This window comes from Elaeis guineensis, chromosome 6 (assembly GCF_000442705.2).
Source record: "Elaeis guineensis isolate ETL-2024a chromosome 6, EG11, whole genome shotgun sequence".
In the NCBI taxonomy this organism is placed as follows: domain Eukaryota; kingdom Viridiplantae; phylum Streptophyta; class Magnoliopsida; order Arecales; family Arecaceae; genus Elaeis; species Elaeis guineensis.
In genome coordinates, this window is record NC_025998.2 from 130,367,968 (window position 1) to 130,393,733 (window position 25,766).

At 34.4% G+C, this 25,766-nt stretch overlaps 1 protein-coding gene across 2 annotated transcripts; it reads left to right on the top strand.

Moving 5' to 3' along the window:
- Positions 1–13,961: 13,961 nt before the first annotated feature.
- On the top strand, positions 13,962–25,044 carry LOC105046511 (cycloartenol-C-24-methyltransferase 1). Of its 2 annotated transcripts, none has more exons than XM_010925107.4 (13): positions 13,962–14,180; positions 14,975–15,059; positions 16,144–16,210; positions 20,865–20,938; positions 21,068–21,152; positions 21,249–21,304; positions 23,356–23,410; positions 23,521–23,568; positions 23,827–23,910; positions 24,016–24,216; positions 24,305–24,430; positions 24,528–24,625; positions 24,724–25,044. In XM_010925107.4, exons 2-13 carry the CDS (start codon positions 14,977–14,979, stop codon positions 24,773–24,775), a joined length of 1,029 nt encoding a protein of 342 aa, XP_010923409.2. In that variant the 5' UTR covers positions 13,962–14,180; positions 14,975–14,976; the 3' UTR covers positions 24,776–25,044. The 2 variants fall into 2 exon arrangements, with proteins under 2 accessions (XP_010923409.2, XP_010923410.2); XM_010925108.4 differs by having other exon boundaries at positions 14,053–14,180; positions 14,959–15,059.
- Positions 25,045–25,766: the final 722 nt, after the last annotated feature.

The window sequence follows — 25,766 nt, forward strand, 5'->3', positions numbered from 1 at the left end:
ATAATTAGTTGAAAGACCTCATCTAGTTATGTATGTAAAACATAAATGATCTGCTTATACTATTATTTTTAAAATCTGTATTATGACTTCTTTATTTTTATTGTATGAAATCATGTTGACTAATCCAAACTATGTGGATTAGTTGAGGAACTTGCAAATTAGGTTCATATCGAAGAAGAACTTTGATGTTTTAGATATTCTTGACCTTGGCTCGATCAGTAATAATAAGAAGGCAAAAGAAGTCCCCTTAGATATTATTTATGATAAATTTAGATATTGAGAGAATAATTGCAAGAATTATCTTGCAAGATTGAAGCAGGGTGGAAATATAGCACCAAAAGATGTGTATATGATACAGACTCTTTTTTTATTGAGTGGCTCAGACTCTGATACTTGGATATTGGATACAGCCTATGGATCGCATATTTGTAATTCATTACAGTGACTACAGGATATCAAAGGTCTAAAAAGAGGTGACATTGAGCTTATGGCACAAGTGGAGAGTCTATTAGCGCGAAGTCTGTGGGAACCTGCATGCTTGTTTTGCCTTCAGACAAAATTTTAGAATTAAAAAAATATTATTACATGCTAAAAGTTATTAGAAACATTATTTTTATATCTTTGTTATTAAAATAAGATTATGAAATAAGGCTAATGAAAAATGAATGCTCCATTTTCTTTTCTAATAAATTTTATGGCAGTAGTTATATTGATAACAATCTTTTAATTTTTGTACTCAATAAAAATATTTTTCATATTGAAAGAAATATGAAAAGAAAGAGAGAAGATGTGAATATCACATATCTCTGACATTACCGTCTTGGTCATATTAGTGAATCAAGGATAAACAAGTTATACAAAGAAAAATTCTTTGACCTGTATGATTATGAATCATTAGGAACTTGTGAATCTTATCTCATAGGTAAGACGACCAAGACTCCATTCTCTGGACATAGAGAGAGGGCAAATGAGTTGTTAGCCCTAGTACATACAAATGTATGTGGATCGATGACAACTCAGATCAGAGGAGGATACTCCTATTTTATCATCTTTATAGATAATCTATCAAAGTTTGGATATGTGTATCTTATGAAATATAAATCTGAAATTTTTGATAAGTTCGAGTATCAATGTATGGTCGAGAAACAAACTGAAAAAGTATTAAGGTTCTTCGATCTAATCGAGGAGAAGAATATTTATCTAGTGAATTTCTTGATCATCTTAAAAGTAAAGGTATTCTCTATGAATGGACTCCTTATACACTCTAGTTAAATAGTGTAGCAGAAAGGAAGAATTGTACATTGATGGATATGGTGTGTGGTCCATATTGTGCTTCACAGATCTTTGAATATTTTTCTGGAGATATGCCCTAGATACTGCCGCATATATTTTAAACAGGATGCCTTCAATGTCTGTTGCAAGTGCACCATATGAGATATGGAAGGGAAGGAAGTCTAATATTAAATATCTTAAGATTTGGAGCTATCCTACTTATGTCAAAAATACTTTTGGACATAAGCTTAGTGCTAGATCAGACAAGTGTAGGTTTGTAGGGTATCTTAAGAAAACTAATGGATATTATTTCTACTATCCTACTGAATAAAAAATTTTTGTTAGTAGGCACGTCACTTTCTTAAAAAATAAATTCATCCAAGAAGGAGGTAGTGGGAAGAATATTGAACTTATGAAAGTTCAGGATCTACAAACCAATCCAGAAATACCTATGGTTGAATCATAAAAAGATCCTCAATCAGAAGTATCCAGAAATGAGATACATCCATAATACACACCTCCTCTCCGAAGATCAGATGGAGTGCGTCAAGCACCTCTGAGATATGATTTTGTCATTGAGAATGATAATTTGATCAACATCATTCAGGATGATGATTCACTGATCTATTTGAAAGCTGTCATAAGCAAAAACTCAGACAGATGGCTGGAAGCCATGAAATCAGAGATGGACTTGATGTATACCAACCAAGTATAGATTTTGGTTGATGCGCTTGAGGGTGTGACCCCAACAGGATGTAAGTGGATCTTCAAGAAGAAGATCGGAGCAGATGGCCAAGTAGAAACCTACAAAGCTAGGTTGGTGGCGAAGGATTTTAGACAAAAGTAAGGAATTGACTATGATGAAACTTTCTCACCAGTGGCTATGCTCAAGTCCATCAGAATTTTGCTTGCTATAGCGGCATACTACGATTATAAGATCTAGTAGATGGATGTCAAGATCGCTTTCCTCAATAGTAATCTAGAAGAAGAAGTCTATATGACTCAGTCAGAGAGATTTATCTTAAGTGAAATGATAAATCAAGTATGCAAGCTAAAGATATCTATATATGAATTAAAGCAGGCTTCGAGGAGCAGAAACATCCAATTTGATATGACAGTCAAAGAGTTTAGCTTTATTAAAAATAAAGATGAACCATGTGTATATAAAAAGATAAGTGAAAGTACTATTGTCTTCTTGATTTTGTATGTCGATGACATATTGCACATTGGGAATGATATCTCAATGATGCAATCGATCAAGACTTGACTATCGAATAAGTTTTTCATAAAAGACTTAGGTGAAGCATCCTATATACTAGGTATAAAGATCTATAGAGATAGATCTAAAAAGATGTTAGGCTTATCCCAGTCACGGTACATAGATCTCATATTAAAGAGATTTAATATGGAGGCAAATAAGAGAGGTTACTTGTCTGCAAGTTATGGTATACGACTCTTTAAGAAAATGTATCTTAAGACACCAGAAAAGAGGAAGAGGATGAATGAAATCTCTTATGCTTTGACTGTGGAATCAATTATGTATGCCATGCTATATACCAGATCTGATGTAGCTTATGCTTTGGGCGTAGCTAGCAGATTTTAGGCTGATCCAGAGAAGAATCATTGAAAAGCTGTGAAAAATATTCTGAAGTATCTAAGAAGGACTAAAAATATTTTTCTCATATGTGGGGAGGATCAGAGTTGAAACTAGAGGGATATACAGATTCTAGTTTTCAATCTGATCCAGATGATAGCAAGTCAATATCAGGGTATATGTTTATCCTAAATGATGGGGCAGTGAGTTGGAAGAGTTCAAAGCAGTAGACAGTAACTGACTCAACCATTGAGGCAAAGTACATCACTGTTAGTGAAGCCATTAAGGAAGCTGTCTGGATAAAGAAATTTATCATAGAATTAGAAATTATTTCTGAGATTGAAGTACCGGTGGCACTCTATTGTGATAATGCTGGGGCTATTAAGGAACCTAGGACTCATCATAGATACAAGCACATCCTCAGATGCTTCCATCTCGTTCAAGAAACTATAGAAGGACAAGATGTTATTCTTGAATGAGTTGACACAAAGAACAATATAGTAGACCCATTCACTAAGACCATACCATAGTAGCTATTTGATCGTCATCTTGATTGTATGAGATACAAAAGTGATTGACTTTAGTGCAAGTGGGAGATTGAAAGAAGAGTGCCTTATAAGCCAATTGCAAGTTTGTTGCGATGAAATTTTTTTTTGTAATTTTTCAACTCATGTAATGACATTTATTATTTGAGGCATTGATTTATCATTTTAATTGCATCTTATTATGTCTAAGATTATGATGAACCCCAAAGATTAGGACAATGATTTTAGGAGACATGAATGGGTCATGCTAGTGAGACCTAAAATTTTAAAATTTTAATCTTAAATATTTCTAATCGTAGGAGCATTGAGTCGGAGATCAATGTTTCGAAAAGACTAGCACATCCTATATATGCTCGATAGAAAGGGTGGCAGATCTCACTAGCCACTTGTATATGGGACACTAATACAAGGATGTGGGTGCTCATTTGGAGATGAGTCTACTAAATTGACTCGATAAAAGAAAATATCTTACGAAAGCCTTACTTGCATGTCAAAGATGGTTCTCTAAGTGGAAGTTGTGCAAGTAATTTTTAGACCTGAGATCACCATAGAATCTTGTGCACATGAACTCATATTTTGGTTCATACCCAGGCATAGCATTAAGACATGTACGGGGTGTTCTGAATATGGAGTGCGTATGAAGGTTGTGAATAGGTCAATATGGAATCGATCACTTCTAATAAAAGAAAATCACATCCTGTATATTCTCATTCCTAGATGACTTGAAAAAATTCTTTTGGCCAAAAGCAAGAAGGAGATTAGAAAGAGTTTCTAATATTTCATCATTAAAATCATCATTGGTTAATTGATAATCGATATGAATATATATTTGAGTTTGGCATAATTCCATACTCATGAACATATTTAGGGTGCAGGGATAATCGAAGGATTGAATTACACGGTAACTTGTCACTGAAGGGTATATTTGATATTTTCATCAAATTTCACATCTTCTAAGTAGTTATAATATATTGCTAGACATCAATCTTGACTTATAGATTTGATCAAATTAAAAATTTAATTCAATCATCAATTAAAAAAGATATTAATTGTTGAACTCGGGTTAGCTTGATTGGACCTAAATCGATTAGATTGAAATCTAATCAAATTTGGTCAACTTACATCCGGACCTACTACTGGCTAGATGTGAAACTCAATAGGTTACACACATATAAAAATTGACCAAGGACCCTTTTGATAAGGTCGCTTGAAATTTTGGATTCAATCAGGATTTTCGATAAGCATGCTAGCACATGTGAAAACCTTAGCTTCTTGAGAGATCAATTTGATCTCATTCCTTGTTAATTAGCTAGCCCAATATAGTGGGCATTTGGGTCAGGTTGTGTCACCTAGAAGCAATCCAAAATGGGGCACCACATCTCAAATTAACGCCATATATGAAGAGTCCAAATTGTAGAGGACTCTTGGTGCAAAATATTTTCAGCGTGCGCATGTTGGCGTGAGCAGAAGGAAGAATCCTTTTGGCATGGGATTCAGACACGTGTGGCAGCCCACATCACCCTCCATTCTCTGGTGCACATCTCAAAGCATGACATGGATTTTTTTGGATTAATATGGGGTGGAGAAAAATTAAAAACGAGAAGGGTCTCTCACGCATGAGATGAAGCATCGCGTCTCTCCATATTTTGGAGAGTCTTTCTCCTGACCAAACTCATTCAAATTGGAATAATTTTTTTTTGATAATATTTCACATTTGATCAGATATTTTTATGATTTTTTTGGATTTTTTCTAGACTTATCAAATGGCCAAATGGATGCCAGAAGTCTCCTCGTGTGCGTGCGCATGGTGATCAGAACTCACATGAAGAGGCATGAGGATAACATCCTTTTATGAGATTTTTATCATCTTATCAAGTTTTCTAGAATAAAAAATGAGTCCCCTATCCATGTAGATTTTTTTGGATTTTTCTGATTTGAGAAGGAAAATAAAAATATTACTTCTCTGGTCACGCATGCAGGTGAAGGTGCAGATCGATGTATCATTGATAAGAGTCCTTCTACTTGAAGGAACTCTTATCTTTGATAATCAGATCAGATAAAATTTTTTTATGGGGCATTTTCCTCCTTTTTGGCATCCCTCTGGTGGCTACAAAAAGGCCTGGACACTGGATGTCCGAGGTATTCAGAAAATCTTTTCAATTTCTCTCCATTGCTCTTCCTTCTTTCTTACAACCCATCTTAGTTTTAGGATAAAACTTTGAGATTTAAGACAAAGCCTTATCTGGTCCAAACAAAGATTATGAGGATCTTAAAAAAAAAATCAAAAGTCTAAAGGAGGTTCTGAGAGGGTCGAGTCAAGTTTTTGAAGAAATCTGACTGATACAGGATTAGTCGAGTTCTAGAAGTTAGAACTCTTGAAGCAAGGTGAAAGAGGAGCACTATCTTTAGTCTAATTTTCATATAGATCACCGTTAGAGGGTGGACACTTGAACACCTCATAAAAATTGGATTAGCACTACAGATATTTATTTTATCTAAGTTTAATTCAATTATACTTTGATTGATATAGTCAAATATTTTTGGGTATTAGGATTTTTGGTGCATCAAGTATTTTGAATGAAAATTTTAAACACCTAACCCTTCCACTGCGCCATCGGAACCCAACATATATATATGTATGTATGTATGTATGTTATGCTCACTTGCGTGGTCTCGACCTTAAGGATAGAGATTGGTATAATTAATCACTGGCCAAAGAGATGGAAATAGACACGTAGACTTGGGTCCAACCGATGTTAGGAGCCAAGCGGGCATTACCTAATGCAGACCGACGAGCACGTGGAAAGAAGGCCTAGCAACATGCCACAGTATCCTTACGGGAGAAACTCTTTGTGCACCGTGGGTGGTGTAAAATATCCAACGTGGAGCACATCACTTTTTGTGATTAATCTACATAGCCATCACTTTCTAACACACATTTAATGTCTACAGTTCTATTTTTTTCTTTAAAAATTTTATATGATAAAAATATCTCTATCTTTTGAAAAAAATTATGACATCCAATAGTATATTATAACTTTCTATATGTAGGATATCATAATATAGTATAGAAAATTATGACATTCTGTATATATTATGACATCCTACGTCAAATTATAACTTCGTACAGCAGGATGTCATAATATGATCCACGATATCATAATATGGAAGAAATATTTTTGTCTAACTACTTTTCAATACGCATTTAATGTCTGCAGCTTTACTTTTTTATTTAAAAATTTTGAATGATAAAAATATCTTAATTTTTTGAAAAAAAATATGATATTCTGTGCATATTATGACATTCTACATTATATTATGACATCTTGTGAATAAAAATTATAACTTTCTGGACACAAAATGTCATAATATGGACATAGGATGTCCAATAAGAATATTTTCATCATTTAAAATTTTAAACCACAAAGTAAAGCTACAGGTATTAAATGCGTATTGGAAAGTGATGACTACGTGGATCAATCGGACAAGATGGTGCGCTCTACATTGACTTTTCTACATGGCCGCCTATAGTGCACAAAGAATTTCCCATCCTTATGGATAGCTTCGTGAGATTTTGGACCCTACTTGCTAACCTTTTGCTTATATTGAGGATCTAATGATACAAAAAAATATTGGATAGATATGATCTGCCAGCTTAGCTATAGATTGGACCAGCAGGCACAATCAAGTTGAGCCAAGTTGAATAGTTAGAAGTTTGAACTTGACTCAATTTAAGATACTTGAATTTGAAACTAAATTCGAGATCGATCAAATCTTAATATCCTAAATTTGAGCTTGAGTCGATGAAAAAAAACTCTTCGAGATCGATCCGACTTGACTCGAATATCAACCAGGCGATATTCAAGTTTGAGTTTGAATTCAAATTCAAACCTCAGCCTACTAATAATATATATTAATATATATTATAAATAAAAATAATATTATTAAATATATATAAATTTGAATAGGCTTGTAAGCTTTCAAGTGAGTATTTTGTTACTCGAGCTTGACTTGAAAAATAATTCAAGCTCCTCGAGCTCAATTCAAGTTTGATAATAGTTGACTTGAGTCGAGCTTGGAGTCAAGTAGCTTGCAACCAGCTTGACTCGTTTGCACCTCTAAGCAGTAGCGACATATCTCGCTCTCTTATTCCCACTCCTCTTGTAACTGACCCCTCATGTCACCCTCTAATATCTAATGGCCCAAACCGATCATATGACAGACGGTTGCACATTCCTTGGGGTCACATGACAAGCAAGACCTATCCTTCTTATATTTATATATATAATTTCAACTTAGGCAGTGGTAAATAAACAATAATCAACTTAGCATACTTATTCAAAAAAGTTTACAATCTTAAGGGATCATAAGAAAACTCATAAGGAAACTAATATAATATTTTCTAGATCCAAAGCTCTTTACTACTTGATCCGAAGTCCCGACTATGCTGTTGTATCTAAAAAAATAGAAGAGAGAGAATAAGCTTTATAGACTCAGTAAGTTACCAAAACATCTTATTTGATTGTACATAAAATATAAATTTTTAATTTGTATGATTTTCATAAATAAAAATATACTAATCAATACATGAAATACATCATATCCATCAACATAGATTTCAAAATATATAATAAAAATAATCAAGGATGGACCATCTATTCTCACTCCTAGTCCTCTTGACTATACTTATACGACTGGCCTATGGCAAGCTTCAAAAGAGATGATCTGACTACAACATACTATTTACCGATCATATGTCAGTGATCTCTCCATCAGAGATCTGGAAGGAAACTAGCTTTGAAATCATACGAAAAAATATATGTCCATTGGCATGTGTTAGCCATCAATTCTGATTAGCTAGATCCAAAAGAAAATTAGCTCATGAGTATAACACACCACCAGCGGCATGCACTGATAATTGCTCTATTGAAGGTCCAAAAGGTGAATAGGTTCTTAGCCCGTGTGATTGTAGTCAAACTAGAGGGTAGCAAAATCAGTATACAACATATATAATATCAATACATTTATCAACACAATAAAATATAGTTCATGCCCAAGAAAAACATATCATACTCAATCCAATATTTTACAAATCATTTTCATATATAGTACATAGCAATAGATTAAATTCCAAATAATGCAAATCAAATGATAAAACACTAGGAGTGGAGGTAACTTACATTTTTTGCTTTAAAATCTCTCAAAATTCACTAATCAAGAAAATCGTCCAAAAACTTAAAATAGTTAAGTATCTTATTAGACTTCTACAGTAATTTATATAAATTAAAATCTTCCATGGTAGGGTCTAGACTACATCCAGACCATCAGATCTAGTCTAAAGTTCAGAGATCTCGACCATCCCTTGGATCTAACAATTAATTACAATATAATACTAACATAGGTATTTCATAATGAGATAGGGTTCGTGGTTATCTGAATGTAAAAGAATTAGTCTCGATCATGCCTTCTTGCTATCTGGATCTTAGTTTCCATCTAATTAGATCTAAGTTCTTGGGTTAGACCTAATTCACTAATTGAGTAAAAATTAGACTAATTAAAAGAAATTGGGCTTGGTCTGGGTGAACCAATAGAGATGAAAAGGGGAGAGAGACTAGGTTTGAGTCCAAACAAGAGTCTGATCAATTTGGTGATCGACCAACATGAGAAGAAGATAGATACTTAAACATGGCTAATTGAGCTTTTGAGCCTAATCACTTAGTTTAGGTCTAATTAGGGGCATGGCCTACTCAATTTGGGTCGACCAACAGAGGTCTAGATTTAAGCCTAGCCAGATTATGGGCCCATCTACAACAAGGGGGTGTCTTCCTCATTTTTTTTCTTTTTCTTACCCTTTTTTCCTTTTACCATGGCAAAATGAGAGTTGCTCATTGGGGTTTTTTTCCATCTAAAAAGGAAGATGGAGAGGAAGGAAAAGGAAAGTAAGGTCTGGGGTGGTGCAGACTACATGATCGAAGATCTTCGGCAGCAAGCAAACAGCGGTGGCCATAGCAACCGCCATGCATGAAGGAAAGAGAGGTGGGAGGAGAAAAAAGGACAGCACTCCTAGCTACTTTGATGACCCCTTCCTCAGCCAAAAGGGCTACGAGAGGATGAGGGATTACTGGAGATAGTGGAGCTCAGCCAGAGGTGGAAGTTTCAAGCAAGATTTGTCGGTGGATTTCACAATAACGAAACAAAGTGAATGGAGATTGATCAGTTTTTGGGTGGTGGAACTCAGTTATGGTGGCATAGCAACCATCGGAGAGGAGAAAAAAGGGAGAGGAAGGTGGAAGGATCTCGGTGGTGGATCATTCAAAGGGGGGTTTTAAATTAAATTAATTTTTTGGAAGGATAATCTTGGCCTAACGTTGGCCATTCATCAGTTGCAACGGTCCCATAAGCAGCCATCCATTTGCATTGGTCTACAGTGTTTGCGCTGGTCGTATTTTTGTGGCCTTATCCTAGTAACAAGGGATTTGCACGGAGGAACATAGTTCCTATGTTTTCTTTTTCTTTTTTTTTTTTCGAATTTTTGAACTAAAGTTAGTTGAGCTTGCCAACTTTAATACAAAATGGGTCCAATTGGACCACTTCTCATACCCTAGCTTTCTACCACCTTCGTTGTCCTCTTCATCCTCCACCCCTATCGATCCTTCCACTCAACCTCAATCTCCACCATCACCTCAACCATTCCTCCTCCAGTCTCACCTCCTTCAATGATGTGGACAACAATATCTTCGATAACAGCATTGATGAGTTGGACATCCTCGATAAAGATGATGACTAGTAGCACTGCTGCTCTGTTTAGGAGGAGGACAAGATCCTTCATGCCATTGATGTAATGGTGGTGATACTAACCTCAATGACAACAATAATTCGGATGAGTTAGACATTCCCCAAGCCCTCGAACCCCACCTCTTCTGCGACCACACCCTAGACATTGCTTATCAATCCTTTGACAAGCTAGGGTTGTTTGTTTTTTACTTATTTTATTTACTAAAAATAATGGTTGAGGTGGAGGGCTACTATTGGCTTGATCTATAGGTGAGTTGATAGATCGGGTTCATCCAATAATTTCTCTAATTGTATCAAAATATTAAAAAAAAATTAATCCCTGTGCCCCTCTAGTATTTAAATTTTATTCTAGTTCCGATTCCGATTTTAGTCATCCACCATTCACATTGGAAGATATAGCATTCTGATTCTTATTCTAATCTATTCCAATTTTTATTTTGATCATGAACCAAATATGTCAGTTATATGATATCTCGGGCACTATCACAAGAAAACATCATATATTGGGCACAAATCACGATGCTCAATTATCAGGCTAACTAATTTTTAAGCTTACATATATCTTATTCTAATTCATGTAAAATAGATAGGGGCATGATATCAAACTATGTAGTCAAAGAAAGATGGATAAATTATGTTTCTGATCTCTAAACTAAGTCAGATTTTCTTAAATGATCTCTAAACTATAAAAAAGTTAAAGTTTAGTCTTCAAACTACCTAAATCAGTTTAATGTTGCCCTTAGATGCGATTCCGATGGATTTCTCTCACTGAAAGTCCGATGTGACAACCATTGGTGCTTATGTGGTGCTTATATAATATTAAAATTTAACAATAATCATTAATATGGCAAAATAATGATTATATCTTCTTTCTCAGTTGTATTTTTCCTTCTACTCTGATAATTTTTCAATTTCTTTTCTTTAAAGAAGAGGGGGCCATAGAAGAAAGTGGGGGTTTGGAATAGGAGGAGAAGATGATGAACCGATGCCCGCTCAATGGGAAACATTGGGAGAAAGCGATGGAAGATGAGTGGAGGAGAAGAACTGAGCAGAGGATGGGACCATGGAGGGAAGGGAGTTTTTCTTCTTGCTCTCCTTTTTCCATTGAAGTTTAAGAGATGAAAAAAAGAGAGATGGGAGATGAGAGATTTGCAGAGGAGGCAGGGAGGGAGAGTTTAGTGGATGAAGTGATGAGAAATAAAGAAGAAAAGGTTGAGAAAGAGGAGGATGGGGCGGTGGAGAAGAGGAGGATGGGGAAGAGGGCTTTCTCTTTTTTTTCTATTAGAATTTTGGAGATAAGAAGAAGATAGATAAGAAAGAAGATGAAATTAAGAATATTAATTATATTATTAATATTTTTTAAAATATTTTAAATTAGATCGGCTTTGATTTGAGTCATACAAGTAAAAATTATTTCATGTAAGCATCGGAGTTTGCCATACTAAATTTTTGATGAGAAAAAATTATCAAAATCATATCTAAAAGTAATATTAAATCGATTTAGATAATTTGAAGGTTAAATTTTTTTTTTATAATTTAATTTTTTTTAAAAAAATAACTTATTTCAGGGATCATAAATATATTTTATTCAAGAAAGATTCATTTGATGGTGTGTCCACTGTATCTGCATGGAAGCAAGTGTTTGGTGTTTGTCTTTTCCACGTGGTTCATGTCAGAACGTTTTAAACAATCTGAGCAACCATGTGAAACCAGACGCGACAGCTCTCTCTACACATCACATGCTATCATAGGCCCTCTATTTGGTACGGATAATGAATTACAGAAAAAAATAGATACAAATGAAAGAATGAATGAGAAGAAGATTGATGGAACTTATCTTTTCTCATGTTTGATAAAATTTAGTAGGTTGGTTAAAAATAATTTACTTCTTTATTTGGTATAAGAGAAATTAAAAAAATAATGATATTTATATAATAATTTTATCAAATTATTTTTGATAAAAATATTATTATTATTATCATTAATTTACAATATTTATTTATACTAAAACAATAAAAGAATATATAAATTTATAATCTTTATAATATTATATTTATATAAAAATTATATAAGTATTTGATTTAAATTAAATTTAAAATAATAAATAATTTTATAAATTAATTATATATGGATAAATTTATTTATATTTATTGATTACATAAATAAATAATTAATTTATAATTTAACTTAAATAGTTAATTAATTTTATTTAAAATAGTTAACTAGAAATAATGAATATAAAAAAAAATAGAATATAATTCTAATTATTTATTTATAATTATAAAAATTATGTATTAAAATTAAAATAATTACTAATAAAATTTAATAGCATAAGATAAATAGTATAGGTAAACTAAAATATATATCAATAAAATTAATGAAAAATAAATTAGTGTTGGGGCTTGTAAAAAAAAAAAAAGTTAATGTGAGATAATTTTATTAATATAAAAATATATTACTTAAATACTTCATTTATTCTTTCTTTCACCCTCCAAATTTAAGATGATGCAAATTATCGGATCAGAATGGATGAGTAATTTTTTTATTTTATCAAATTTTTATAAATTTTTTGAACTAAATAGCCGATGAAACCCATTCATCCTTCCAACCACATACATCCTCTCTCTCTCTCTCTCTTATTTCCAACAAAATATGAATAGTTGTTAAACGAAATAATCATGAACACCACGTATAACGTATCGTTGCTGATGTTTATCCATCAAATATTACACAATATCTTGCAGTGCAAACTACTTACTGTAAAAGATCTTGGTCTTTTATCACATGCAATCTGCCTTGCTGGTCGATTAGTGCATATATTTCCTTTTTTTCTGGTAAGTACATATATTGCTTATTTGGTTATGTTACCACACATTGGGAAAGGTCTGCTCAATCATCTTTGGTGGCACATGAGGTACTGCATTTTCTTATACGGTGCGGTCGCATTCATTCGGGAATGGACTAGAAACACCTCCAGGGCTCAAGCAAAATTGTCATGAAACGCACGGAGAAATCTGAAAATTGGTCCGCCCCGTAGTCTAAAATACAAAAGATTAGACATATTTCGGTAAAAAATAAAAAAATAAATTTATTTATATACTACAATGGGTATTATATTATGAAAATAATGTCATTATCTGACATTTACATATTACTTTTTTTTTAAATAAATATCTGTGCAAGATTATAACTAAATTTTTACTAATACTGTCATCGCTTAATAACATCGTTACTTTTCCATCATCAAATATAGTTTCATGTTGTATCAACGAACAATGATAGCTATAATAATCATTATTTTATTATTATATAATTTTAATTTAAGTAAATCATAACAAAGGATCTTGTTGCGATGGGTGCAACGAGGTCAGGGGGTCCTATTCTTATTGAGAAATTTTTTGTGTAGCGCGTGAGATAGTTGGCTCATGCACGAGACTGAACAACAGCATGAATTTTTTTTTTTTTTTGTCCGATTCTTTATATGAGTCAATCATCACATGCGGTGTACAAAGAATTTTGCATTCTAATTTGTGGGCGTTCTGAAGCCTCATGCAGAAGGGCCCAGGAGCGTGGCTGTGGGGGGACCAAACGGCGGATGCCCTTGGGCTTTCCAGCGCGTGTGGACCCGAAGGGGCCCGACCCGGATGGCGGAGGAGCGGGATGTGAGTGCTGACGTGGCAGTCTGGAGAGTCGTGCTCGACGGTCAACCGTACAAGTGGAGGCCGGAAGCCGATGGACGGGTAGAGCCTTACGGGAGTGAACCGGCTGGCTGGCACGGCGGCGTGCCGGCTTTTTCCCTCTCTTTCTCTCCATCTCGGTTGTTGTCTTTTTCCTCTCTCTTGTTGCTCGAACCTTTTCTAATCTTTTCTATAAATAGACAGCCTGGCCGGGTTTAGCTCTCCTCCATCCCTGTGATATTTTTATCTTCTTGTCATCTTACATTCCATCGTCCCCTCTTCCGCCAGTTAAGAATCGTAAGAACTCGTCTTCGCCGATCCGATCTTTTTAAGACTGTTATCTTTTCTTAAACCTTCTATTTCTTCTTCTTTCTTTCTTTTATTTACAAAAAACTGTCCTTTTTTTTTTTCAATTTTTTTGTGATTTTTTCCATTTAGACGGAATGTGGTATGCGTCGTGGTTTTCGTTTTTTTCATTTTCTTTTTGGAAGAATCGAGAGAATGTAATATTCGTGAATTTTGTAGATTTAAATGCTAATATATGGGTGGCTGTGGTTTGATGTCCGGCTATTTATCTTTTGTTTTGTTTTCCTTTTTCCTTCTATTTGCTTTTTTTTTTTTTATAGCGAAAATATGGCTTTGGTTCTGAGATCTGGCAATTTATTTTTTTTATCATGTCTTTCTTTACTCATTTTATTTCGTGTTTTTAGCGAAACTATAAAATTTTTGTCTCCATGTTCAACATCGTGTACTTTTTCTTTTTCAAATGCGGTTGCTTTTTGATCTGACTTTTGGTTTCCTTGCGCATTATCTTTTTAATTGTCATTGCTTTCCCTCGTTATAGAGAAGAAAATTAAAAAAAATCAGTACTTTTGTTTAAAGGAATAATATCTGTCATTGGATTCATTGCTAGCATCTTTTATTGTTCTTTATGCGGTTCCTCTGCCTTTTTTTCCTCTTTCTTTTATTCTCCTTGTATCTCTGTTTTTGTTTCAACTTTGAAAAGGTGGATGAGCTTTCACTAAGTTTATTTTTATTTTAAAAAAAATTGATCTGGAGCATGTGAGTGTTTTAGTGTTTTTGGGATCCAGTGATGTCGAAGTCGGGAGCTCTGGATCTCGCTTCTGGCGTGGGAGGAAAGATCGACAAGAAGGAAGTTAAATCAGCAGTGGAGCAGTATGTTTCTCCCCCTGTCCTCTGTTTTTCTTCCATTATATTTCAAAAGTTTTGGAAATAGATATTTATGAGTTGGCATTGATGCGTGTGAGAATGTCATGGAGTTTTCTTGATAGAAACAAGTCAATCACCAAATTATCTTGTTATGAGCATATTGTACCATATAAGTTTTGACAACGGATCACATTTATCTACTGTATGAAAGGGAAAAGGAAAAATATGCATAATAGTAATGCAATGAAGGGTGGAAAGTGGTGATGATTTTTATAGGATGAAACTATACCAAGATTTTTAAGATCTTCACATGTACGAAGATTTAAAGCTTCAAAGTGTAACAAAAAAGCTTTGTTGATCTACGCTAACGATGGCTTGAAAGATTTAATGTTTGTTAACAGCTGCAACATTCAGATTTCAGGGTAAATGATGACTATAGATGGCAGGATATCTTTCAATAGTTCTGTTTTTGCGGTATTTTTCCCCCCCATTTGGACCATTGCTATTTATCACATGATTGAGTACTCCCACACAGCCTGCTACTGCAAAATATCTGATTCTTCTTAATAAATTAGACATATCTGGTGAAATTTCTGGGCTTTTCTCGTTTCTCTAATAGATTCTTCTGGATGGCCTATAACATGTGTCCATGTAGAATGTTCCAGTTAGTGCTTCCTCTTTTCTCTACCTGTTGACATTCCTTCATCATAGCCACAGATCTCTTATGAAGCATCTGGTCTAAATTTTCTTGCTTTTAGGCTTATCAAACAAGGATGTAATTTGACAAGTGAACACCAAACAATAATCAGATTCTGCATGCCCTTCTATCGGCTAGTGGTGTGTATGCAGTCCTCAACTTTACAAGCTTGAATATGTGCTGTCCCTATATTTTTAATGAAATAACCTTGTAGCTCCTATTGCTGATTTGACAATCCACGAACAAAATGATGGGAACAAAAGATGGATTATTGAAGTTTCTTCCTGGAGTTTTCAGTATTTTGTTCACTAAGTAGTTCTTTCTGAGCGCAATTATCTACAAATTGACATCTGGTATTTTTCTTTAAGTGTGTATAATTTTCTGTTTCTCAAGGTATGAGAAATATCATGTCTATTTTGGAGGGGATGAAGAAACAAGAAAAGCCAACTATGGTGACATGGTAAGACAACTTATTTATTTATTTCTTGTTTAATTGTTGTATTTAACTCCAATACAAAGCCAATTTCATTTTAGCATTTATGTAAAACTCGTTGCTAGTGGGGACATTTTAAAATATGATCCTAATAATGTTTACTTGCTGGCCTAAGTTGTGTAGGTGGGTAGTTCTGGGAAGAGATGGTTAAAATGGACCAAGTAGATTAAGGGCATTTGGGCTTAGAGGATCAAAGATTGAAAGATGTAGAAGAATATGTTGTCTAGTGGAAGGGTACTTAAGCAAAACATAAGATCTGACACTTCTGCTGCCTGATCTGATGCGCATCTGATGCACTAAATAAAAGTTTGAAGAGGATTAACATGGAAAGATGGTCCCCAAAGTTAATTCTCAGATTCTTGTGACTAACGGAATTGAAAGCAACTAGTTTTATGGCTAATGAGCACAAAATAAAGACGATTCTGAGACAGTAATTTATTAAAAAAAAAAAAGAACAAAAGAAAGAACAAGAATTAAGGAAAGGACATGGAAAGAAGAAAAATGTACGAGGGGAAGAGATCCAAGAAAAGAGTTGAAGAGGGGAAGGTGGAGAAGAAACTTGGATATGACTCCAAGAGAATAAAACTTTATTATTTCTCATAATAATTGCTATATATTTGTAACCCCAAGAACTGAAGTACTCAAATTGACCTCATCCAAGAAGACAAAAGCAAGCCTAAGATGACCTGTCGTTAAACTGACTCTTCAGCAATTCCACTTTAAGTTGGATTCATCCATCTCTGTCGTGGACTGTCTTATTCTAATGGTTGCTGATGACTGTTTATGCTGAAAATGAGACAAACCCAACAGTCCTAAACCAACTGCAACTCTACAACTATTTGGAAGTCGTATTAACTTGGAATATGTTCTAGCTTATCCACTTCAAATATAACTGCCACCTATGTCAGAGATTGTTTATGAGACAAATCCAACAGTCCTAAACCAACTACAGCACTTCAAAAGTTGCATTAAATTAGGAATATGTTGTAGCTATTCCACTTCAACTATAACTGCTACCTATGTCAGAGAATGTTTATTAGACAAATCCAAGAGTCCTAAACCAACTACAACACTTCGAAAGTTGTATTAAATTAGGAATATCTTACAGCTATTCCACTTCAAATATAACTCCTACCTATGTCAGAGATTGTTTACGGTTCTTTATGCAGGAAACATGATGGATCTCTATAGTTGTTAACTGGCTGTGACTCTTCAACAGCCCAAAAAAATTTCCTTACTCAAAATAGTTTGACAGCACACAGCAAAACTAAAATAAAAACTTAAAAACTTTCTACATAAAACATCTTGATGAATGATTATTGTGTCTCATGTTTTTGATGCCAAATTTTAGGGAGCCTAGTCACCAAGTGCTCTAGTAATTGGAGTTTAAATATTCTGAACTTGGATTTCCTACATGGATTTGAAATTACTGTCATGTGTTCATGAATGGATGCATGCACTATCAAACACCGAGATGTTATCATAGTAGCAGATGTTATTATGGAACATTCTAGGATTCCTGGCCCATTTTGCATCTAATCTAATTTAGTCCTCTCATTTGGATGAATCAATGATGTTGTATGTTGCTATGACATCAGGTTAGTTATTTTTCAGCATTGTTTTGACTGCCTAAATTAGTAAGATCCTTTGTGCACCCCAAGGCTGAGGATTGAAGCATCAAAATTTGTCTAATGAAATAGAACTATTGCTTTCACAATGTATATTTTCTTTTTATACCGTTTTATTTTCTTTTTCTTTTTAATTATTGTTTAAAACTTTGAAAGTGCACACATTTAGGCAAGTTCTTTCAGTAAATACGGGGCTGAGTACACTGAACCAGTTGATTTCGAGCTGCGGAACTGGCCTGTGCCATGAACCAGCCTCATATTAGTTTTTAATCTGAAGCATGCTATCTAGGGACAACATTGGTGTAAATCTGCTGTACCTCATTGATGCAGTGTGCTACTTTTTGCAATGTTGTGAACTAAATATTTGCCATCTGTTCTCTTCTGAATACTGCTCCTTTGATTTTCTATTTTTGAGGTTTTGGTTTTTGCTGGTGTTAATGCATGTTGGGCATGATAATAATTTAGATCTGCAACTGAGTTGCCTTGGGTTTACAGGGTTTTGAGCTCATTCATTTTTTGCACATTCAACCCATTTAATAAATTAGGCCAAAATCAGTTTGGGTTTGAATGTTATAGGTAGGCCCTAAATTTTCAGTCTTTTTATATTTGGTTCTAGGTGATGCATGTTAGATTGATTCTAACAGGTTCCAGCATTGCCACATCAAGGCATGATAGGTTGGAGAGTTGGATCTAGATCTAGCACCCAAAGCCAATATAAGGGTCTGGATTGCAGGTCTTGGTGAGAGACTTGTTGTTGGTCTAGCTGGCACACCCGCAACTCAACATAATGACCTATGCAATAATTGGTTGTGTTGGTGCATGTGTTGACTTTGTTATCGTATTGCTATGCCTGTTTTCTCAGAAAAAGTTAAATGTCTGAAGAAATTGAGCTTGCTTGGTTCATGAACTGATGTTGAGAATGGGTTTACAGGGATAAAGTTACTAAGTTTTGCATTTTTATGTGACCTTTTCTTGACTCGATGGATAAGAAATAAACTATAGCCATCTTGAGTTTGCTGCTCTATATGGACATATTGTATGTATATGTTTGTTATACTAGTAAACAGGCCATATGCATGAAGCTTGTGAACATTGAAAGGAAAACATGGTTGGATATTTTGAAAATGAGGAGGTGAATTGGAGATGTCTAGAAATATCAGTCCGACATACTCCACCCCTCTTCTCCCTAGAGTGTAGATTTTGCAAGAAAAGTGAAAAATATTTTTATAAATTTTGGGCTCGTTTAGTATTCCTGTTGTTTTTGTGTTTTTGTTTCCTTACAAATTAGTAAAATGCCACATCAAATTGATGTCAAAGATAGCATTTGCCCAAAACTTCTGCCATTCTTTGCTTTTAATTTCAACTTTTTTTTTTTGAAGCAATAAATCTTTGCCACCAAAAGCTCTAAGATTGCATTGGCTTAATAGCAAAAAATATGCCTATGGGAATCGTTAATAACTCAACACTTCCAATTCTGTTTGGCTATGATGTTTGGAAGACTTTTGGAATAACTTCTGAAAGAGGATTCTTTTATCCAAAAATTATGTAAAAAGTGTGCATTAATAATTTTGTTATGTCCACAAACAGTTTATGACAAGTCTTCTATGAAAGAGTTATGCCTATTATAAGCAAGTTTGACTGACATTATGATTTCTCACTTATGCCTACCTCTTGCATGCCTTGATTTGGGAACAAGAAAAATGGGAACACAAAAAATTATGCCCTTGGGAATAGTTATGCTATGAGTTATTCCAATTTCTCTTTGGTCATAATTTTTGGAACACTTTTTGGATGAGAAATTTTCATCCATAACAAATAAAAAGTAGATATAAAAGATGCCTTTATGCTAAGGAATGCCTTATGGCAGCTCCCTAGTAGAATGTTTATGCCTGTCATAAGCAAGTTTCACCAGCATAATTATTCCTTGGTTATGCCTGTTTTCAAAAGGCTCTTTGGCAAGAATAAGGCTTATTCCATGCCCAATTCCTGCTTTATGCCCAAAAATGCAGCCTAAAGGATTTACAAACCATTTTAAAAACAAAAGTGTTTCATTATATATTTTTGTTCAGTCTAGTTCAATTCTTATTCGAATTTTAAAAACAAAATCAAAAAACAAAAGCAATATCAAACTGGTAACTAGTGTCAATTGTCAAATTGCTGACACTTAATGTTTCTTAATTTTTTCTATTACATGAGAGTTTGCTATGACTCCTATAAGCAGAAAAAATCAAGATCATAAGATGGCAGATGCAATGTATTTTTAAAGATTGCAATCTGAACACATGTATGTATGTATGTATAAATTCAATGTAGAATCTTATCCTTTCAAATCCTGGTTTTTGTACTTTTTTATATTTTATCATTGATTAAACAGATTTTTATGTCAGGATAAGGACACATATTGTACGATTGGTTTGCATACCTTGGTCATGATTTGGATCTTTACAGATGAAGCCAAAGGCAATTGTGATTGGGTATCAGATATAGCTGACAGTTTTTGAGATTAGTTGAAGGGATAAGTTTGGTCCATGACATTGTATCGTTATATCTCTTCTGGGAATATCCAAACAAGACCCTTTTCTAGGGTTAAATTTAGTTGCTTTTCAAAGCCAAGTTTTTGCTTTGCTTCTTACTGATACATAGATTAATTGTAGTGGATTCTTTTTTAAGGTTGTCATATTTGGTTACTGATAAAAGACTATATGCAATACTTCTGATTTAGAGAAAAGGTGTGAGTGTCAATTATTAACTTAGCATTCACTGATGAGGTGATGCTTGTTTTCATGTGAAGGAATCTGGATGATAATATAGGAGCAATTTTTGTTTTCTGTAATCTGATGAAAAGATCTCAAAACATCATAAACTGTAGAATAAACTCATGTCTATGTGATTAACTGTGAACTAAAATCCAGCATGAAACAGTCAATGTGGTTTTGACCGTACCCTTGCAAAGTTGGACTAAATGCTTTTGGTATTTATTTGTTATATTTCAGGTAAACAAGTACTATGATCTTGCAACAAGCTTCTATGAATTTGGCTGGGGAGAGTCCTTTCACTTTGCTCCCAGGTAAGCACTACTTTAATTACTGACATTTAGTTTATTCATCTTTCATATGAAAAATTCTACACTATATTTATGGATCATTTCCTGATAATTGTATAGAATTAATTATTTACTTTAATGATGCTTATGAAGATGGAAAGGGGAATCATTAAAAGAAAGCATCAAGCGCCATGAACATTTTCTTGCCCTACAACTAGGCTTGAAAAGGGGAATGAAGGTTTTAGTAGTCCTTCCTTTTATGACTTACATGGCAAATCTTAGTAGGCAAGATGCTTTGTAGGTAATGTATGCTTCTATATATTTGTAAATGCAGGTTTTGGATGTGGGTTGTGGAATTGGTGGACCCCTACGGGAAATTGCTAGATTTAGGTAACCTTTTTTTCTCAATTTTGTTCCTGCAAGTTGCTTTTTGTATTCCAGTCTAAAGTTAAAATGGATCCTGTTTCATAATTATCATGTAACATTTACAAGTGAAGCAATTATGAATCATATCAAAATTAGAGGAGCAAATTCCATCAGAATTCTGTTGTTAAACATGCTTGGGCAGGGATAGCACTAGGACTGGTCACATGCCTCACATGTTTCAGGAGGTACGTCACAGTTTTATCATTAAGTGCTCGTTGGTGAGATGAGGTCAGGGTAAGTATGTGATGCAATTTTTGTGTAAATATAACTGGATATGATGCTAAACGAAAATTGAAGGGTAAAAATTTGCATAATCTGACCATTTCTGTAGATCCATTGCTGAGATGAATCAATGACAAAGTCTAATATGATCATAAAAAGGAGGATCAGAACAAGTTGGATAATTTGAAAGGTTCTTCTGGGGTATGATGTGATCACTCATCATTTGGGATAAGTGCTCTTTGTTATTTGCTAATGGATCTAACTGGGGACCTCATGGAGTAAAACCAACAATATTTTATTGTTCATAAAGCTAGTCAATGGAGAAGCTTTATATATACCATATGAGTGCTGCAGTGGCGATGCTGAAGTCTGCATGCAGTAAATTTAGGATGGATACTGTGCAGGATGAGTGTGTTAGAGGAGGCTTGGACTTCAAATGTTGGTTAATCAACTGAGATAGTTTGTCTTGTGGGATAAAGAACCAAGGAGGCCTTAGTAAGGACTGAAGCTCTAATTGCATGGAAAGTGTCAGGAAGGAGGAACCACAAAAAGTAACATGGCTGGAAGTTGTGAGAGTGGCCTAAAGTTGGTGGTAACAGATAATATTGTCCGTGAAAATGGTAGAGAAGGATTCAAGATGTCAGCTCCATATGTTCTGGATAAAGCTTAGTTGTTAAGGTTACATTTGCATGTCATAATGCATGATCTGGGTAGAATTTCTTCATGCAACTGGCAGGAGTAACATGTATAGATATTTTTTAAGAGTTAATTAGTTAGGAAGTACTGTTTTTTAAGCATAACCAGTAAATAAGTAAGATTTTATCCACAGACTTGAGTGCTTCTATCATTCCCATGCTCTAAATTCTATTTTTGTGAGAAAAATAATAATTACCTTTTGTTTTAGCATATTATCTTCTTATATTGATCAAATGATTGCACTTGCAGTCATTTATCATCCTTCAATGACTTTCATCTGAGATCTTCTGCAGAATTAATATTTAAATCCTGCAAGCTCTTTTTTTTTGTTCACCTGGACTATTTTTCAACTTTTTATAGTTTTGGAGCAGATCCTCCAATAATGTGTTGTTTGTTTCAGATTTATATTTTGGAGAATAGATCTTATGATTTGACATAAAATCCTTTTCTAGTTTTCCCAAATCACGGATAACTTGCCATTTCAGCATGGTGTTTATCTAGAGCTGTTGGTTTAAGGCTGAGTGCTATATCATTTTCACCAAGAAAAAAAGAACTAATTATGTACTTTTTTTGGTACAAAATTGTGGAAATTCTTTTATGGGCACGTACATTGTTTGCTCCTGTGCTCTTCATCTCTAAACTTTTTGCTCAATATATTGGAAGTCATGATTAAAGGAAGATATCCTCCTATCTATCGGTCATGGCCGTTATAAAGAAATTCTGTGCTAAACCAGCAATGAATAATAAAAGAGTTTATTATATATGGATCAATGTATGTGTGTATATTACATATTATGTATATTTTCTTTTGATATATAACTGGTGAAGGTTCTCTAAGATTATACAAAACAAAGACACATTGAAAAGAGTTGCTCGTTATGGAGTTCTATGGCAGTCCAAGGTTTCGTGCTGATCTATTACATGTTGTAAATGCAAATAGTTATGGATGTATTTATCTCAGAAATTAATGAATGCAATTTACCTCCCTTATACCACAAAGAAAAAAAAAAAAAAGGAAGGAGAGCGAAAGAGAGAGAGAGAGAGAGAGAGAGAGAGAGAGAGTACATATGATAACTTCTCATATTGAACTGTTGCAGCTCGGCATCCATTACCGGATTGAACAACAATGAGTACCAGATATCAAGGGGCAAGGTTGTTATACTTTGTTTTCTTAAACATTCTAATGCCTATTTATCTTAATATCAACAAGCATTTTAGACTTGATAGAAAACCTTTGCCGACTGACAGTGTTCATACCACAGGAGCTAAACCAGCTAGTTGGATTGAGCGAGTCCTGCAACTTTGTTAAGGTATATCTATTTCTTTTTGCCACCTTTCTCATTTTTTTATCACCATTTTCTCTATTTCTGGAGTTGTATTCTTTTATCTGTTTTTTGCATAACTTATTTTCATTCTCTCATTTAGAGGTAAAATTTTGAATTTTAAATGTCTTTAACGTCGATAGTTAGAGCCTTGGAGGTACCATGTAGAGATATAATTCAGTATTCTTGGTTAATATTTAGGATAATCATCATGTCCTCCATAATCTTCACTTCTCATATATGCAGGCTGACTTCATGAAAATGCCATTCTCCGATAGTACTTTTGATGCGATATATGCTATAGAAGCAACATGTCATGCACCAGATGTGGTAATCTGCCATTTCAAATGTTTGTGTGCATGTTTCCAATAGCTTATCTTTTGATTGTATCGTACCTTCTTCAAATATTTCTAATGCCTTTTTTGCTCATTCCAGCTCGGCTGCTATAAGGAGATTTATAGAGTAATGAAGCCTGGCCAATGTTTTGCGGCCTATGAGTGGTGCATGACCGATCACTTTGATCCCACGAATGAAAGCCATCAGAAAACTAAGGCTGAAATCGAGCTTGGTAATGGTCTCCCAGACATAAGAACTACAAGCCAATGCCTTGAAGCCTTAAGACTTGCTGGATTTGAGGTAAAAGATCATACAGAATATATTGGTCCTTAATGCTTCCTGTATATAAAGATATGTGAGACTCCAGTGTGCAATTTCTTTCTCACAGGTTGAATGGGAGAAGGATCTTGCATTAGATTCTCCTGTGCCATGGTATTTGCCCTTGGATACAAGACATTTCTCCATAACTAGCTTTCGATTGACTGCTTTTGGACGTTTAATTACCAGAACTATGGTAAATGAGATCATTACTTGTTCCATTTCTCTTTCCTTTTCTTCTTTCTCTTTGCTCGTCATTAAAACTTGTTCATTTTGCTCCTTGGTTTCCGTAGGTTAAGACACTAGAGTTCCTGGGTTTTGCTCCAGCGGGAAGTGAGAGGGTATCATCATTCCTGGAAAAGGCTGCTGAAGGGCTTGTGGAAGGTGGAAGGTAAGTAAACATTTTTGCGAGCTTACTTGTAATTTCAGGATGTTTCCAATCTTTCTGTGCATTGGTGTTAGCAAGATAATAAAATTGATTTGATGCAGGAAAGAGATTTTCACCCCGTTGTACTTCTTCCTTGCTCGGAAGCCCCTTTGAGAATGTTGAGGAGCAGCTTTGTCAGCCATGGCTCCTACCTAATGACAGAAGATTTGCCATGGCTATATATATGTTTTCTTCCCCCTTATTGTTGGTGAATATTATGATAGCTTGCTCCCTGTGGAAACATCTACTTGATTCTGCCATCTTGTGGTCTCGTGTAATTGTGGCGTGATTGGCGAAGACGCAGACTGCTGAAAATTGCTCTGACAGTGATACAATCCCTGAGCAGGAACCTTATTAATTTTATGTTCTTTTGTTGCTTGTTACTCCACCAAGGGTTATGTTAATGTGTCTTTGCATACCATAGAATGAAGACTGGTCATGGCAATATGGAGATGTCCCAATACTCTTGTCGTGCAAGGCAGAACTCCTTTTCCATTGCCACAAATGATCAGAAGACTCATTGGCAACTTAGTATTTTATGTGAAGGTCCTCGTTCGCACTGCTTATTAAATTTGAATATGAAGAAGTCCATGAAGCATGCCTCATTCTAGTTATCTCTAGAGGCAAGAGATGATATGTTTGGGGCTAATGCTTGATGGCTGTGGACCTATGGTCTTAGATTTTAATTTGGCCTTTAGTTTTGGATTTGACATGAAAATTGAAGGCTAAAAATTAGCATAGTCTGAGAATTTCATCGATCTGTTTTTTTTATTTGGTAGGACAATTTCATCTATCTGTTACCATAAGATTTAATAACAATATAACATCAGCCATTTGAAACTCGATAGAAACCTATCCGAACAATGTTCACTCTATAGTAAAATTGAGTGAATCTTGCAACTTCAGCAAGTCACATTTATTTTATTTTTTCTTCTCTTTTTACCATCGTATTTTGCATCTCTGTAGCTGTGTTCTGTCATAAATCTGTCTATTTATGCATAGGCACTTCCTATTACTAAATTCTACACTCTTCTTACTAGTTTGAAGATGTACTTTTGTCTTCCTTTTCCTTTTTTTATTTATTGATTTATTGCTAATAAAGTTA